Source organism: Pleurodeles waltl, chromosome 5, assembly GCF_031143425.1.
Source record: "Pleurodeles waltl isolate 20211129_DDA chromosome 5, aPleWal1.hap1.20221129, whole genome shotgun sequence".
Lineage (NCBI taxonomy): Eukaryota > Metazoa > Chordata > Amphibia > Caudata > Salamandridae > Pleurodeles > Pleurodeles waltl.
The window spans coordinates 264,972,547-264,989,043 of record NC_090444.1 but is presented as its reverse complement, the minus strand read 5'-3'; the positions used below and the strand labels follow the sequence as shown (position 1 = coordinate 264,989,043).

General features: G+C 40.9%; 1 protein-coding gene across 2 annotated transcripts in view; it reads left to right on the top strand.

The window, feature by feature from the left end:
• Nucleotides 1–16,497, top strand: part of LRPPRC (leucine rich pentatricopeptide repeat containing) — a 576,320-nt gene that overhangs the window by 223,637 nt on the left and 336,186 nt on the right. For both annotated transcript variants that reach the window (XM_069233999.1, XM_069233998.1), the window contains exons 17-20: nucleotides 459–565; nucleotides 777–854; nucleotides 12,549–12,605; nucleotides 13,069–13,182. In XM_069233999.1, coding sequence (XP_069090100.1) covers nucleotides 459–565; nucleotides 777–854; nucleotides 12,549–12,605; nucleotides 13,069–13,182 — 356 coding nt within the window. The remainder of the gene's footprint in view (nucleotides 1–458; nucleotides 566–776; nucleotides 855–12,548; nucleotides 12,606–13,068; nucleotides 13,183–16,497) is intronic.

Genomic DNA, 16,497 nt, shown 5'->3' with positions numbered 1-16,497 from the left:
AGTAAGGACTGAAGAAACAATTCCCGTTGAAAATATATACACTTGTTTTGCAGTCTCGTTTTAAAATGAACACTGGTGTCTTTCAGAAGCAGTACTAGGTGAGACAACTGTTTGAGGTGTGGTGGGCAGAGAAGCCCGAGTTTAGGGAGGACTGGTGGGGAGGAGGCCTTTGCCACTGCCACCTTTGTCACCCTGTGGTAGAGCGAAATAGATGGAAGTAAAATGCTGTACTGAAAAGCTGTCACTGGGTCTGAACATAATTAATATTCCTTTCACTCACCAGTTAGATATGTGCTCCCAAACCACATAATCTCTATGCCTCAGTGATCATTGTTGCCATTTCAGAGCCTCTCATCAGTGTGACATCTCACACCAAGATGATTTCTTATAAATTAATCTTGATAACATGACAGTGTGGGTAATTTCAGTGGAATGCTTTATCTTGTTTTTTTCTGCAGAAGCTGTTGGCTATTTTCTTTATCACTTGATTGACAGCATGAGTGACTCAGAGGTACAGGCCAAGGAGGAGCGTTTGAGACAATACTTCCATCAACTGAGGAAGATGGTACCATTTTATTTTTCCCTACATAATGCCTGTCCTGTCTGACATGTATCTATTATATTTTAAATTGCTGCTTTTACGTACAACTGGACCACTTCTCAATGACACAGGAGTTGGGCATTTAAATTATGTCTGAGATAATTTCGGTTGTACAGATTTCATTTTGGTTGTGTTTTAAATCGAATGTTGTCTTTTTCTCCACCTCTTGCTACAGAACGTAGTGATCTCTGCAAACATATACAGAGGCATTCGAAACCTGCTGGACGCCTATCATGTTCCTGAATTAATTAAGGTCGGTTGCGATGGGCCAACCTTTGTTTCTAAATACACAGTTTGTGTGCATCCGTCCATTGATAGCCCTGCATGGCTCGCCTTTTGACTGCTCTCAATGTCATTATGCACTTGTAATCCCTATTTGTTTGGCAGGTTGTTTTTTTTCTTGCTTTTGAGTGTAATTAAAATATATTAGTGCGTTTTTAAAACTTGCAAGGTGATCTTTTTTATTTATCTTCTAATAGTTTGCTTTTTCTGTTATGTTACAGTTAGAGACTAGGAAAATACGTAATTGACTAAGTATCCTGTGGCACATGGATGAATTCAAATTTTAGATTGTTGTAGAAAAGCATAAACACTTTAATACTTCTTCATGAAAATTTGCCGCCTTCTGCAACCCTAGCCCAAGTATCTTCTTTCTCAGCTTAAGGGTTGTGCGGGATGCTGCAAATGCCTTTCCCTAAGTGATGCGACCTAAAGAATATGTGTGTATATGTCTGTATGGGTATATATATATATATATATATATATATATATATATATATATATACATATACATATACATATATACATACATACATATACAAAACAAATGTTTTGTTAGATATGTATTGCAAGAAGGGCCAAGGAAGAAGACCGTGAAGGTTGAAACGCGTTGCCCTATGTTTCTGCTTTATGGAATTTTGGAATAAATGAAGGCCATTATATTTTTGTAAGGAGTGCCAGACTTTGACTTATATATATAATGTTTTTGGAGTGGATTAAAAATGGGTCCTGTGCCCATTAACTGAGCACCAACCTCGATAGGCGAGCGCCGGAAGGAACACAGGATTACCTTTGGCTGATTTATGATATATATATATATATATTTTTTTTTTAAAGATACCCGGCTTTTATTCTACGCCTCCTCAGATAGTGCCAGCCACAAGGTCTCTGATGTTTCCTAATGTGGCAAAGTTTCCTGTACACATCTGTGGGCCAGTAGAATAAGAAATCTAAGAGTTCATGCACAAGTTCTCTATTCCTTGTCTAGTGTGTTATACCATAAGGCTCACGGATGAATGTCTTGTCATATATAAAGGCAATTAGGAGAATGTAGAAAAACCCTTACTACCTTCCACTCAGGAGGAAACAGATTTGAAAGTTAGCCATCTTGATCCTCCTCTTAACACTTGAGTCTTTCAAGTTTTGGAGATGCAAGAAAGTTTGATGCCCCTCGATATCCAATTTGCTTGTTTTCACTACCTTTTTACCACCCTGTCGTTTGGCTTGCTGTGAAGTGACCGCCTTCATCAACATCATGTCATTGTTGGAGAAACATCTCTGTCACTCGTCTTCTACTAGCACCTTGACAGCTGGCAATTGTAATGGATGCTTCTACTTGCAGATTCTTCACTTTTGAATATGATAGACCACAGTTGTGGATCCAGAAATTTCTGACAAAACTCTACAATGCTGCTAGGGGACATTGGCTCTAAGTTAACATTAGAAATAGGATTGTGGTGGTGTCATTGGTGCCATACAGCAATTACCCCGGCACCCAGACCTCAGTTATCTGCTCTGGATTTTCTTTCCCTTTCAGTGCAGGTCCAGAGCTTCTATCTTCAACTGTGAAGTGAGAGAATTTGCTCTCCATATTAGGAACATGTCCCACCAGAGAACTCAGAATGTAAGCATTGTTGCAGGTGTGATTGACAATGTCCATCACAGAATCACACTGACTTTTTGTGACGTCTTGATGTCATTGGGTTGCCTTTGCCCACACATGAACCCCTAGGCCTTAAGGCAGCATGAGGCTAAGCTTTTTATGGTCTGCACCAGGCATTATTGTAGGGGTCCTAGAACGTCAGCGTCAAGAGCCAGAACGAGCTCCTGATCACCTTCTAGTTCCTTCCCTTCTTCTAAATCTTCAGGAGAGGCCATGGACATAAGAAGTAACTCATCTTTGCTCACAAGCTTGAAATCTACTGGTAAGTCACTGCTTCTGCCTTTACCCCCAGCAACAGTTTTAAACTGCAAATTTGAACTGTCAAAATAACCCATGTTGACATTCAAAACTTTATTTAAAATATTTACATGTCACTCCTAAGTAGCCCTTATTGCAGATAAGGCAGAGTGCATGGTATTTAAAAGTAGGATATGTACATGTTTAATGTGACAAATGTCCTTAAAATGAAAAAGCTGAATAAGCCCATTTGGTGAGGTGTGAACTTGCTTTCATAGTAGACAAAAGGCATTGGGTGTGGGAAGGTGCTGTTGTACCTTTGTCAGGATGGCCTGTGAACAGGGCCCAGGAACTTGATGAACTTCAAAGAGGTCTATCCTTTAACAAGCAGATGTAGCTAACACCGGGGCCTGCCCCTTCCTTTTGACACCGCACCCAGTCTGTCAGGCATTCAATCCCAGTAGGGGAAGAGCTGCTTCCAGTACTGATTTAGAGAGACCACAGAGAAGGCTGCTCATTTCCATGGTTATACCTCTGAGGCAGGCAAAGGAGCTCTGTACAGTGGAAGTTATGTTCTGCCGTCTTGGATTTAAATAGAAAGGGGCACTGTGGGATTGTTTTGGCACATAGGAAATAATGCGAAAAGGGGATGTTCATCCCTGGGAACTTTTCCTCATTGGCTATGGAGTGGCCAGGAGAATCCCCTACCCACAGCCTGGAGCCAGGCTTAAATCTGGCATCCCGGTTCCCTCCCTAAAACACTTTCTTGACCTGTGGAAGAACAGAACCTGATTTTACCTACTGTCCCTAACCTCTGAGTAGCCTAGAAAATTGGATCTGTTATCCCTCATATCTTTGCTCTAGATCCTGCTGCTGGCCGCTACTGCAGTGAGCCTTTGTCCCCAAGTGTTGTCACAAGGTCCTGGACCCTTTGCTGATATCAAAGTGTAGTCCTCCTTTTATCTCCTGAAACCTGGAACTTAAAAGCTCTTGGCTTCAAGAACCTCCTGTAGGAGGGGGACCAACTTGCTGATCCGATGAAGGTCTGTTGCTGCTGGGCTAAAGATCTGGGTTGCTCCAGCTTGGAGGTTTTTTTGCAGCAGAAAATGAGGACCTAATGGAGAATGCATCCCACATGCTGCAGCCTTGCCCTGCTGGAAGAATCAGAGCTCCAAAAAGTGACCAAGTCCAAAAGTAGAAATCTTCACCAGACAAAGACGGCAACAAATATCTGGCTGCTAAGGAACCTTCCTTGGGCGTGAAAGTCAAATTTTTGCTACGCTGAGCTTTCTCTCCAAATGTCATTGGCTACACAGGGATCTCATCCTGTGGCTCTCCACCATCATGGAGCCCTCTTCTGGCACAGCCTGCAGCCACTGCCTTGCCCAGCTACGGATTTTTGACTTACTTTCCAGAGCTCAAGTCTGAAGGTAAAACTTCCAACCGGGGAGAACCTGGTTTCTCTGTTTGACCCACGCTCTTTTGTGGTAAGTCTTCCCTTGCCCCATGTACCAGTCAAGTGGAACCAGATGACCGTGGCTGGTGGTTAATGCTTTTTGGTGCTGTTTTGAACTTTAAACTTTAAAAGTGCATGTCTCAGGTACCCCTTATTGGATTTTTGTCATTTGTGTCTCTTTTATTTAATTGTTCTTCTAATTTGATTTGGGATCTTTATTGCTTTGGATTTTGACTTTATCACTGTTTAAGTACTACATATACATACTTCACACATTGCCTCTAAGTTAGACCTGTCTGCTCTGTCACAGCTCCCAGCGGTGGAGCTCAGGTGTTTTAGTGACTTTCCCTTGGTTCACCTTGACAAGGATTGTGATTATTACTTGAAGTGAGTACTTACTCTCCTCAACTAATAACCCAGTTTCTTACAATAACTTAGTCTGTAATCCAGTCATAGCATCCTGCCTAGCTAACTATCCCGTTCTTTTTATCTTGTGACTTATTTCATGAGTCAGCTCTCCAGCAGCCAGGACAAAGGACAATTTCCAAAAAATAGCATCGCTCAACTGTTTTTAAAGGCCAGTCTCTAAAAACGTTTGTGTTATGGACTGTTACTGTACTTTTCCCAGAGGTCTCATCCATTCACATTTCACAAATCACATTTCACAAATCATTTTGTGCTATTGCGTTTTCTTCACTCAAGCTGTATCATAGTAATGAAGACAGGTATTGACTTCATCCCACCCATACTGCACACTTTTTTCTCCAAGTAAGAAACCAGGAAACTCCAGGAGTGCCAATAGCTTGTTGAAAATACTTTGTTGAAAATACTTTGTTGATTTTACAAGGCCTTTATTACTAGAATGTCAGACCTCAGTTAAAAATAAAGACAAAGCCTAGCGCCACAGTACGTGTCCCAACATCTTGCAAAAGTGTCTGCCTTCGGAATAAAATATTTCATTGAAATGATTACTATATTGACACATAAGAAAGACATTATAGCATTAACAGAATATCATGAATATTACCTCCTCTGAGATTGGAAAAAAAAAACAGTTTTGGTCCTTAACAACAGTATTTGTTTCAGAAGGTGGCAACAATGTTCATGATGTCCTGTACCCCATCCATTTCTTTTTTGCTTCTCATCTATCCTTCAAAAGCATTCTGTTTCATCCCTGAAACTGCCTCACTTATCAGGATCTGATGAACAGCTGAAAACAAAGTCCACCACATTGCTTTAAAATTATCCCACCATCTGCAATAGTGACAACTCAGTTTCTTTCAAAACAGGATAAACACTCTTGTAGATGAAGTTTTTAATGATACAGGCTCACTGTGTACCTATTAATTCAAATGCTTCTTCCCTATGGCACCTTTACTGCCTCAAGGTCAGTAGAATTTCAGCTCTGTCTGATGACATCACCACTAGCATCAGTCCCACACTCCCTCCCCTCTTCTTCCTTCTCATGTCTCCCATGGCAGGTCATATATTCCAGAGAATAGTGCATTGGCAGCAGACCTTCACCAGATTCCTAACAATTCTGTGGCTCGTTTGAGATGCAGTGGGTAAAGCAGGACCAAGTCCAACTTCAGAGACTTTTTTGGTGGAATAGTAGACCACAACTGCACCTCGGTCAGTTGGATTCTTCATTGACTCCTCCAACTGAATGCCTCCACACCTACCATTGCAGCAGTAATGAATGATAGGCAAGTTATTTCTTGTGTCACCACCACATAGCTAACAGCTTCAGGGTAGCATCCTGGCTCTTTGTTCCACACATCATTTGGAGAAAAGAAGGAATGCAGAAACTACCCTGACTATGGACCACAACTTTCTGTTTGGCCATCCAACACAGTGGCTGCTGATACTTGATGGCCATTTTGACTTCTTCATATATTCAGGGCCACTGGATTTATGTGGCAGATTACAACCAAATTATGTAGTAGCGATGAAGAAACTATGCAACAAGAAAAGGCAGATTTTAGGGACTAAATGCACCACATTTTATAGTTGTATTACTTCATAATTGTGTTTTTGTATAGGTTAACACTGTCTAAGCAAAGGTTTCACCAAATTATTACCAGATTAGCACCCAAATCCAGCAATAAGCAACAGAAATGTGACAGTCAATCTTTTGGAAGGATCTTTCACTGTGCAGCAACACGTGTCACTGCGTTTTTAGTAACTTTTGATCCGTTTGAGCTAGAAACATATTTTTTGTTAAAATCACCTGTTGTGCAGCTGATGATGTATTATGTGACAGGTGGGGCAAATCCATAATTATGCGAAAAACACATTTGAAGTAGTCAAAGTTCCGATGAGAGGAGAAGCCACTCATAACATTATTGCAATACAGGTGTTGATGGATACACACTTAAACATTACAACCAGTTGGCCTTAGTGAAGTAGATGGATTGTCCTGCTTTCTTTCTGTGTAAAGAAAATATCGGATTTTGTTATTACCAGGCACTGGAAATGTACTGAAGTATGTTGATAAGCAGGGGCAATAACAAGATAACTTAAGATAATCGTAAGGATGTATTAGTTTTAACATCCCCAAGTTATGAAAGGGGAAAGATGTATATGGTGTACCATGAACATTAAAAATGATAAAGTGCACATGATTTGGGAATGCCCCTTTACTTTCCAGTTCTGGCAGGGAATAGTTAAGGAACTGTCAACGATTCAGGGGGCCTCATTCCTAAATACTCTGCAGTTTGTCCTTTTGGGGACACGTGGGGGATCTGGCCCTGCCAGGAAACAGTTACTCTTTTGCATACTGGGTTTTGTTCTAAGGAAAAGATACAGAGAAAAGATTGGGAGCCTTCTTGGTGCCAACCAAAGATATGTGGATGATAGGCATCATCCATTGCATGGATGCAGAGAGGGTTGCGTACGAGTCCAGGGTTGGTGCAAGACATTTAGAAAATTTGAGGAAGTCGGATATCCTACTATGGGCTCGACTGGGAGGCGAGAGTGTCCCCAAAGTCTCCTCTGCAGAGGCTGGTTGCCCAGTCAGGTGAAATGGAGGGTGCGTGAGAGGACCTGGTGTACATCCCTCCTGACTGAATGTGATGCCTTCGCCAAAGCTGTACATTCGACATGTGTTGTTGACTTACCAGAACCCCCATAGGGCACCGTATTGTATATCTTGTGGCATTTATTTTGATAGTTGGTGGATAGTTGTGAGTGATATAAAAATAGAGTAATAACAGTCTTTAAAAAATGTAAAAGTCCATGAGAAAGAGCTATACATAAAAGAAGCATTTGCACAGCAATAGGTCTCGTATTTGCTTGAGTTAGAACTATTGCAAATGCATAACTGGACTTTTCTTGCGAGATAAATTGGTCAATCCTGCCACATAATTTGATCCTCTCTGCCACATAATTCCAGTGGGCTGGCATCATAACTAACAGTAAAGCGGATAACAATGAAGCTTCTCACTATAGCGCTTTTAAACTGGTATGAAACACTACATGAAAATCTAATATTAATAGTAATAATTGTTGTTCTTGCTTTTATTAGTAGTGATGTAAGTGTTTGTATTAAGAACTTTGTTTTTGTTGATATCGACTCTGTTGTCCACGTCGCAATTGGTAGAATAAACGGGACCTAAAAATAAGTACACACTAAAGTGAAGCCAAAACACACATTTCATGTGTCGGAGTCTAGACTTTGGGCATGATGTCCATGCTGCCAGGTTTATTAAATAGGTGTAATCTGTTAGTCTGTGTCATGAAAATCATTGAATTAACCCAGTGTTCACTCGTACATTTAGCAATACTATCGAAAACGTTTTATTACTTGCTGTACTTACAACAATTTACACATGCTTTTTTACCTGATGGTGAAATTTCCATTTAATGCATGAATAATGCCTGTAACATAAAAAACTATATATTTCTAAATTAGTGGCAAAAGCAAATTTTCGTTTCACCTGCTGCTCCCTTCGGATTGTGCTATCAGGAGAGTAAGATAAGCAGCTAATACACTATTTCATGTGCCAGTGAATTCAAGCCTGGGCCCTGGCTTCATTTACTCTGGTCACTTAATACTCCTCATCTGTGGAGAGCTCCAGTGCAAGCTGTGATTTCTGGTTGCCCACAACAGTGACAGGCCGCAGTGTTCCTGAGCGGAAACTAAGAATCGCTGTAAAACAATCCTGTGCTTTCATCAGAGGCACACATGCTACTTTTGTTTGTAGTGAGAAATGCAATCTGCCAGTTTCTATGCTAGGAAGTCAACCTAATTTTTAAAAACACATTTTCAATAGAAACTTCTCAAATATGGTTTGGTTAAGAATTAACATAATGTCACAATCACAAACTCTGAAAGTACTTGTTACAATTCAAAGAAGCATGAAAATAAGTTAAATGTTATAATTGAAATATTAAATGCAGTCTTACTATTTGCATGTGGCGAAAGTACACTAATTGAAAACATCAATGTTAAAAAAAATATATATATATATATATATATATAGATTTGCTGTAAAACAATCCTGGGCTGCTAGCAGAGACAAACACAATCCGTATGTTTCCAAATCCGCAAACCTTAAGCTCCACGCTATAAAAGAACCTGACGTCGTACAGGGGCTGCAGGGGCCTTTGTTACGCCCCTGCATAGCAAGCTTTCTGTGTAGTAATGAAAAAATATATAAATCTCAGGGGCACTAAGAAACACTTTAAAACAAAAAAAAAAAAACAATTCCAACGCGGGATGTTTTAGAGTTTTATTAAAAACCAAAAAATGTCACACGCTGCCTCTATAAACAAGACCAAACGAGCAATGGCGAATGAAACAAGACAGCCTTGTCATGACGCTAACAAGGTCATCACGCATGGCGTTCGGCTGTCCTCTTAAATTGTGGCAGTGCTCTTTAAAAATTGTAAAAGTAGTGATTTGCTCTGTGTATCAGCAGCGCATACCTGAAAATAAATGTAAATAGTTGTGGTCACGATTTGTGTGGGAAAGTGGGGTGGAAACAAGTGCCCTTGGAAAACAGCTTCTAACATACGATCTCGATCTTTGAATGCACAGCACATGTAACAAGAGAACAATATGATTTACAGCCCTTTTTACAGAAAGGGACCTGGAGGACTGGAAACATCCAGCGCGCTGGTGAAATGCTCTTAGAGAAACGAAAAAAATAGTCCCTAAACAGATGCTGCAATTGGACAAGTGGAAAGGTACAAGTAATGGGGCACTGCTATGTAGGAGTGAGCAACTGAGGAAAAGAAGGGGCAAAGAGCAAGGATTGACCACTAGCAAGAAGGGATTTTTGAAGGACACTCAAACAATCAAATGAAAAGCAGAGAGCCCACAAAGAAGTATATACAAAAGTATATACTAAAGTATATACAAGAGGTCTTGAATGTCCAACCTAAAAACACCTGAAAAAGGAAGTGGAGATAGGGCTGTGAAACCCGCTTTATGGACATAGCTAGTGATAGAAATGTAGACAAGGTAAAGGATTAATGCATGGGGATGTTTCAGTCCGTGGTGGATGTGCTTGGCAAAGATCCACTTGGGAATTGTGGACAATTTGATAATGATTCCTACAAAAAGTGAAGATGGCATATTGTGTGATTTGCAGATATTATTTTGAGCTTGTGGTAAAGAAATTGAATCCTCCTAGTGAAGAAATAGAAACAATCTGAATCGTCTAGATGCTAAAATGTTAAATTAATTGATAATAGGTGAATTATGGTATGTCTTATAATGCACCAAGAAAGAAAATGTTTTTTCAATAAGGCAGTAATAAAAAGATCAAATGGAAGTTGAGAGATATCAGTATTATTACAGTGTGCTATCCGTTGCAGGGGGGAAAAGATCCCAGCAAGGAAATAAAATAACTGCACATAGATTCACTTTTGCTATGGGCTGGGTAGTAGGAAACTGTACAAATGCTTAAATATCCCAAAATGTATGTATGCCATCCTTGAAATTACACACACACACCCCCCCTCTTTAGATGGAAGGTTGCAACAACATCTGCTACCACTCCTCCTCATCCCACCCTTTAGTGGGGCCACCCACTCACTGACTAATAACATTCCAGAAGGAGAAAAAAGACTAGCATTGTCAAGGTCAGTGCCAATGCCCATGTGGAATCTACACCTAGTGCTAACCACAGCTAATGAAATCACCCTCTGAATCTATGCATACCAGAATTAGCACATTCTAAGAAGCTGCCTTCAATGAAAACAGGCCGATCCTGACTCTTTACTGTCCACTAACTCCCAACAGTGAATACCAAAGAATGCAAGAGCTGCTCTAGGAATAAAAAGCAAAATTATTGTATAGAAACGCGCCCTAGCTTAGAGTCCCAAAAAGTCACTATCTTGACATGGATCATTTTCTTCAGGACTGTTGTTGGTAGCCATAAATCTAAATCTGCATGTAGCCAGAAATCAGCAGCAACACCTCTTACGCGGATGCTGTCGTTCAACTCCCTATCCAGCCCCCTACAAGGGTGAAGAGACACTAAGGTTTAGAAAGTATAAATTACATACTTTTTCATTGACATCTATCTGATCAGCACAGGCCCACAATCTTGGGTAGAAGCACTATCTAAAAATTGAATATATCAATGAATCAGTCGGATCAGTCTATGAACTCCCATCATCTTCATATTCACCCTAATCTCATCAATTAACGTGATTATTATTATTTGATATTGTTTGCGTTAAGTCTGTATCAAATATCGGAGTACAAACACCTCCCATGATTCTGTGTCACATCTGAGTAACAAGTGCTTAATACGTCTTGCAAGGCCTGGCAAGAAGCCCCTATATTGAAGAACTCATTGTTGGTACTGTCCATGCTATACAGTACTAATGAAATAATGTTCAGATCTAAGAGTCCAACTTTTTTCAACATGTACATGACCCCACTCGCAGCCATCCTCAGAAGCAACGGAATGAACATCGTGTCATACGCCGATGACACACAACTCATCATTTCCCTCACCAAAGACCCACACACGGTCAAAAGGAACTGCCACTCTGGATTGGAAGCCGTTGCCACCTGGATGAGAGAAAGCTGTCTCAAGCTCAACTCTGACAAAACAGAGCTCATCATTTTCAGAAATCACCTCAGCATGGGAGGACTCCTGGTGATTCACGTCTCTCAGCACCCTGCCTTTACGACTGATCATGCCCACAACCTACGCATCATTCTAGATTGATCCCGATCTATGACCTGACAGGTAAACTCAGTCACCTCGTCCTGCTGACACACCCTCTGCAAACGCCGTAAAAAATTTTTAATGGATCCCATGCAGAACAGTCACCCATGCCATGGTCACAAGCAAGCTGGACTACGACAACGCTCTCTATGCCGGCACCACGATGAGAAACATCAAAAAGCTGCATCTCATCCAGAATACTGCTACCAGACTTGTCCTTAACCTCCCATGCCAAGAACATATATCCGAGCACCTGAGAACCCTCCACTGGCTCCTGATAGAAAGGTGCATCACCTTCAAGCTACTCACCCACACGTACAGGGCCATGCACAGCGTCGGACCGGACCACCTGGACCACTGTGTCTCCTTCCACACCCCCACCAGATCCCTCCGCTACCCTCAACTGGCTCTGGCCACTATCCCTTGCAATCGAAAAACCACCACCGGAGGATGATCCTTGACCTACATCGCAGCAAAGAATTGGAACAACCTGCCCCTATACCTCAGACAAAGCCCATCGCTCACCATCTTAAGGAAGAACCTCAAGACATGGCTGTTTGGATGAGGCTCCATTCTCCCCCCCCCCCCCCTCCCAGGCCTTGAGACCCTCACTGGTGAGTAACTGTGCTTTACAAAACTTGATTGATTGTTGGTTGACATTTCATTTTGGCATGACCGTGTGAGAAAACAGCAGAAATTAGCATTGCTGGTGAGCGAATACTACAGAGCTTTTGGAAAGTACCTTAATGCATATGTGATGTTTTAAAGGTCCCTTTGTACAGGTGGTGGTCCACTTGGGATCATACAGAGAGGGTAGCCTTTACCGTGGTAGTGCCGTTTGTAGCAGCATACCCTGTGTGTATTTTCAAGAGCATAGAACGTTTTCTGGGGTCATAGCTGTTACCACAGTCTTTTTTCATAGCCGTATAAGAAAAGGCTAACTGCTATTGTATACCTTAAGGATGTTTAAGGAGTGTATGCTCTTTAATCTTTGTGAAGTGCTTTGTTGACTCTTGACATCACACCAGGTGTGAAGTAAGTGTAGGTTTTGGTTTACCCATCTTATCTGGTTGCATTTGTTTGTCCTCTCCGTCATGTTTTTCATTAATACTTTTCTTTTAGGATGTACTTGTGTTGGTGGACGACGAAGGAAAACTGTCCCCCAGTGATGTGCCAAAGGTATTTGTATGCTTACCTTTAATTTATTTTACTTTTTAACCACAAAGCAGTTCATTTGAGTTAACTGGGTGCTCATTACAAATGATCGAATTTCCTTCTGCAAATTTTTAGATTTTGAATGTTCAAGTGTACTGTTTTACGTAGCTTATTGGCTTTTTATTTAAGTTTAGTCACTTACTTTTGTCCCTTCTGTTGACATTGAGAAATTAGTTCTATTATCAATGGAAATCACCCATTCATAATGTTTAAATTAGTGCATTGTGTCCTATCTTGCACCCCTAATGCATATACACAAATTGTTTCTGGGGTGCTGAGTTATTTATTTCAGTCACTGTCTCTTCTGCATGATTAGAATACCTTGCTCTGTTCAGTGTTTCACTGATATTTCAGTTTGGGTTTCCTCTGATTCCCCACTCTTAACAACTTTAATTTAGAATCTATTTTTCTCTCCAACTTTTGTTAGACTCCTGGATTAAAAGCTCCAGAATTGGAAGAAAAGATAGAAGAGCTGAAGGCAGAGAATAAACCAGTGGCAGACGTCTTGAAACAGTTAATTTTTGTACTTTGCAATGATGAGGTAAATGGCTTATTTTAAACCTGTGGGACTTTCAAGCCTTAAACTGTTTGTTACAAATGGGCTTATTCAAGAGTAGCACTTTTAACATTGCTAGAATTAAAGTGTTTGTTCAATTGTTATGTGGTGCTGTGTGATAGAATGCATGTAAGTTATTGTTTAAAAAAAAAAAAAAAAGCATTACCTACAAATCATGGCATTGGTCACACGCCCGTTTTTTCTAAAATCTAGTTGTATTTCCAGAAAAATAAAAGCATTTGCATTTTCTTTGTTTGCTGTTCAATCTGGTACCGTTGTGGATGCTACCTAATGCAGATCTTCATATTTATTAGTGACCAGCATTACCTGGGTTAATGATGCTGTGACAAAGCACATTGAAAAAATGTGAGATCCTATAGATTAGGAAGGAAGAAAACGTGGTCTGAGACGTAACAAAACATGACAAAGCACATTGAAAAAATATGTGAGATCCTATAGATTAGGAAGGAAGAAAACTTGGTCTGAGACGTAACAAAACACAAATGGGCTATAGTGTACAAGCACATTGTGTCACTATTAAGTAATGAAAAAGTATACATGTAAGTGTACTTTATCAACATAAACTTCCAGCCAAGAGAATGCATACATTTAAACCAAGTAGGTTCCAAGAATGCCCAGTTATCTCAGCACTGCAGATTTCTTGGACATGGTATGTTGTTGTTTCAGGTACAAGATAAAACTTATGAGAATGTACATTCTCCTAAAATGTGTATTCTTGGGCTGATACTAGTGAAAAGAGATCTGGGTGGCCAGCAAATTTTCAAAGGGTTAATTCCAGGCACTGGATTGCGGCACAACCACTCCACATACTAAGATAAATTAAGGGTTTGACTACGTTTGTGATTGTTGTGAAGTGTACATACTGTCAGAGGGGGAAAAGATATGAGTTTGTTGTAATGGTAGTCTTGACTTTATAAAGTAAAACAAAATGACTTGGAACTATGTAAGAAGAGTACTGGAGTTGTAGGAGAAGCAGTCTGTGAGAAAATAAAGATGGAGCTAATTATCACAAAAGGGTTTTAATGAGACTGCTAAAAAACTGATACCTATGAAATATGCACATTTCCCGTGTTGGTTGATATTGTTGGTAATAGGTTGTTTAATCGATAGTACTGATAATGTAGAATGCTTGTATTCTAATATATGCATGAGTATTAGGTATTGGAGAAGTCAATCAATATCTTAGCTTGCTATATCTGCTACTGGGTGTGCAAAAAAGAATCATTTTGTATCAAATGACCTGCATGCAATTTTAAATACCTAATGTCATGGGTCTTTGCTTATATTATTTTCCCACCTTTGCAAATGAAGACCAGGCATGTGACACACTATAATGTGTGTTTTTTTCTCATTCCCATTATGAAGCCATTCATAATTGAATAGAACCTATTCTACAGCAGATTCAGTGTAAGGAGAAATTATGCGTGCACTTATACTCTGTATGTACAGGTTCGATGGCATCTGTCGCTGTAGATACGCATGTTTTGCAATAGCTCGCCATCTGGTGTTGGGCCGGAGTGTTACAAGTTGTTTTTCTTCGAAGAAGTCTTTCGAGTCACGGGACCGAGTGACTCCTCCTTTTGTCTCCATTGCGCATGGGCGTCGACTCCATCTTCGATTGTTTTTTTTCCGCCATCGGGTTCGGACGTGTTCCTGTCGCTCCGAGTTTCGGAACGGAAAATTAGCTAATTTCGGAAGATTTTAGTCGGTATTGTTGCGTTCGGGATCGGCATACTTAGATTCAACACCGCATCGAAGAGCTCCGGTGCCCTTCGGGGTAGTTTTTCGATCCCCCGTCGGGGCCTGGTCGGCCCGACCGCGTGCTGAAGAACGCCGATGGAACGGACCCCGTTCCGTTTCTGCCCCAAATGCCACAATAAATACCCCTATACAGACCAACACTTGGTCTGTAACCTGTGCCTGTCACCTGAGCACAGTGAAGACACCTGCGAGGCCTGTCGTGCGTTCCGGTCCCGAAAGACACTCCGAGACCGTCGAGCCAGAAGACTTCAGATGGCGTCCGCGCACTTACAACTTACCCAAGAATGTATGGAGGTCATAAAACAAGCCAGAAGGCCATCCACCAGGCACTGCTATGCAAGTAAATGGAAAAGGTTTGTTTGCTACTGCCATATTAATCAAATACATCCATTACACACAACTCCAGAACATGTAGTGGGCTACTTGCTTCACTTACAAAAATCTAACCTGGCTTTCTCTTCCATTAAAATACACCTTGCAGCAATATCTGCATACCTGCAGACTACCTATTCAACTTCCCTATAGAAGATACCAGTCATTAAAGCATTCATGGAGGGCCTTAGGAGAATTATACCACCAAGAACACCACCTGTCCCTTCATGGAACCTAAATGTTGTCCTAACTAGACTTATGGGTCCACCTTTTGAACCCATGCACTCCTGCGAAATACAGTTCCTAACCTGGAAGGTGGCATTTCTCATCGCCATTACTTCCCTAAGAAGAGTAAGCGAGATTCAGGCGTTTACAATACAGGAATCTTTTATACAACTACTCAAGAATAAGGTCGTCCTAAGGACCAATCCTAAATTTTTGCCAAAGGTTATTTCACCGTTCCATCTAAATCAAACAGTGGAACTTCCAGTGTTCTTTCCACAGCCAGATACCGTAGCTGAAAGGGCACTACATACATTAGATGTCAAAAGAGCATTGATGTATTACATTGACAGAACAAAGAACATCAGAAAGACTAAACAACTATTTATTGCATTTCAAAAACCTCATGCAGGAAACCCAATATCAAAACAAGGTATAGCCAGATGGATAGTTAAATGCATCCAAATCTGCTACCTTAAAGCTAAACGACAGCTGCCCATTACACCAAGGGCACACTCAACCAGAAAGAAAGGTGCTACCATGGCCTTTCTAGGAAACATCCCAATGCAAGAAATATGTAAGGTAGCCACATGGTCTACGCCTCACACATTCACCAAGCACTACTGTGTAGACGTGTTATCCGCACAACAAGCCACAGTAGGTCAAGCCGTATTAAGAACATTATTTCAGACTACTTCCACTCCTACAGGCTGATCCACCGCTTTTGGGGAGATAACTGCTTACTAGTCTATGCAAAACATGCGTATCTACAGCGACAGATTCCATCGAACTGAAAATGTCACTTACCCAGTGTACATCTGTTCGTGGCATCAGTCGCAGTAGATTCGCATGTGCCCACCCGCCTCCCCGGGAGCCTCTAGCAGTTTGGAAGTTACCTTCAATTATTTGTATATGTATCATCTC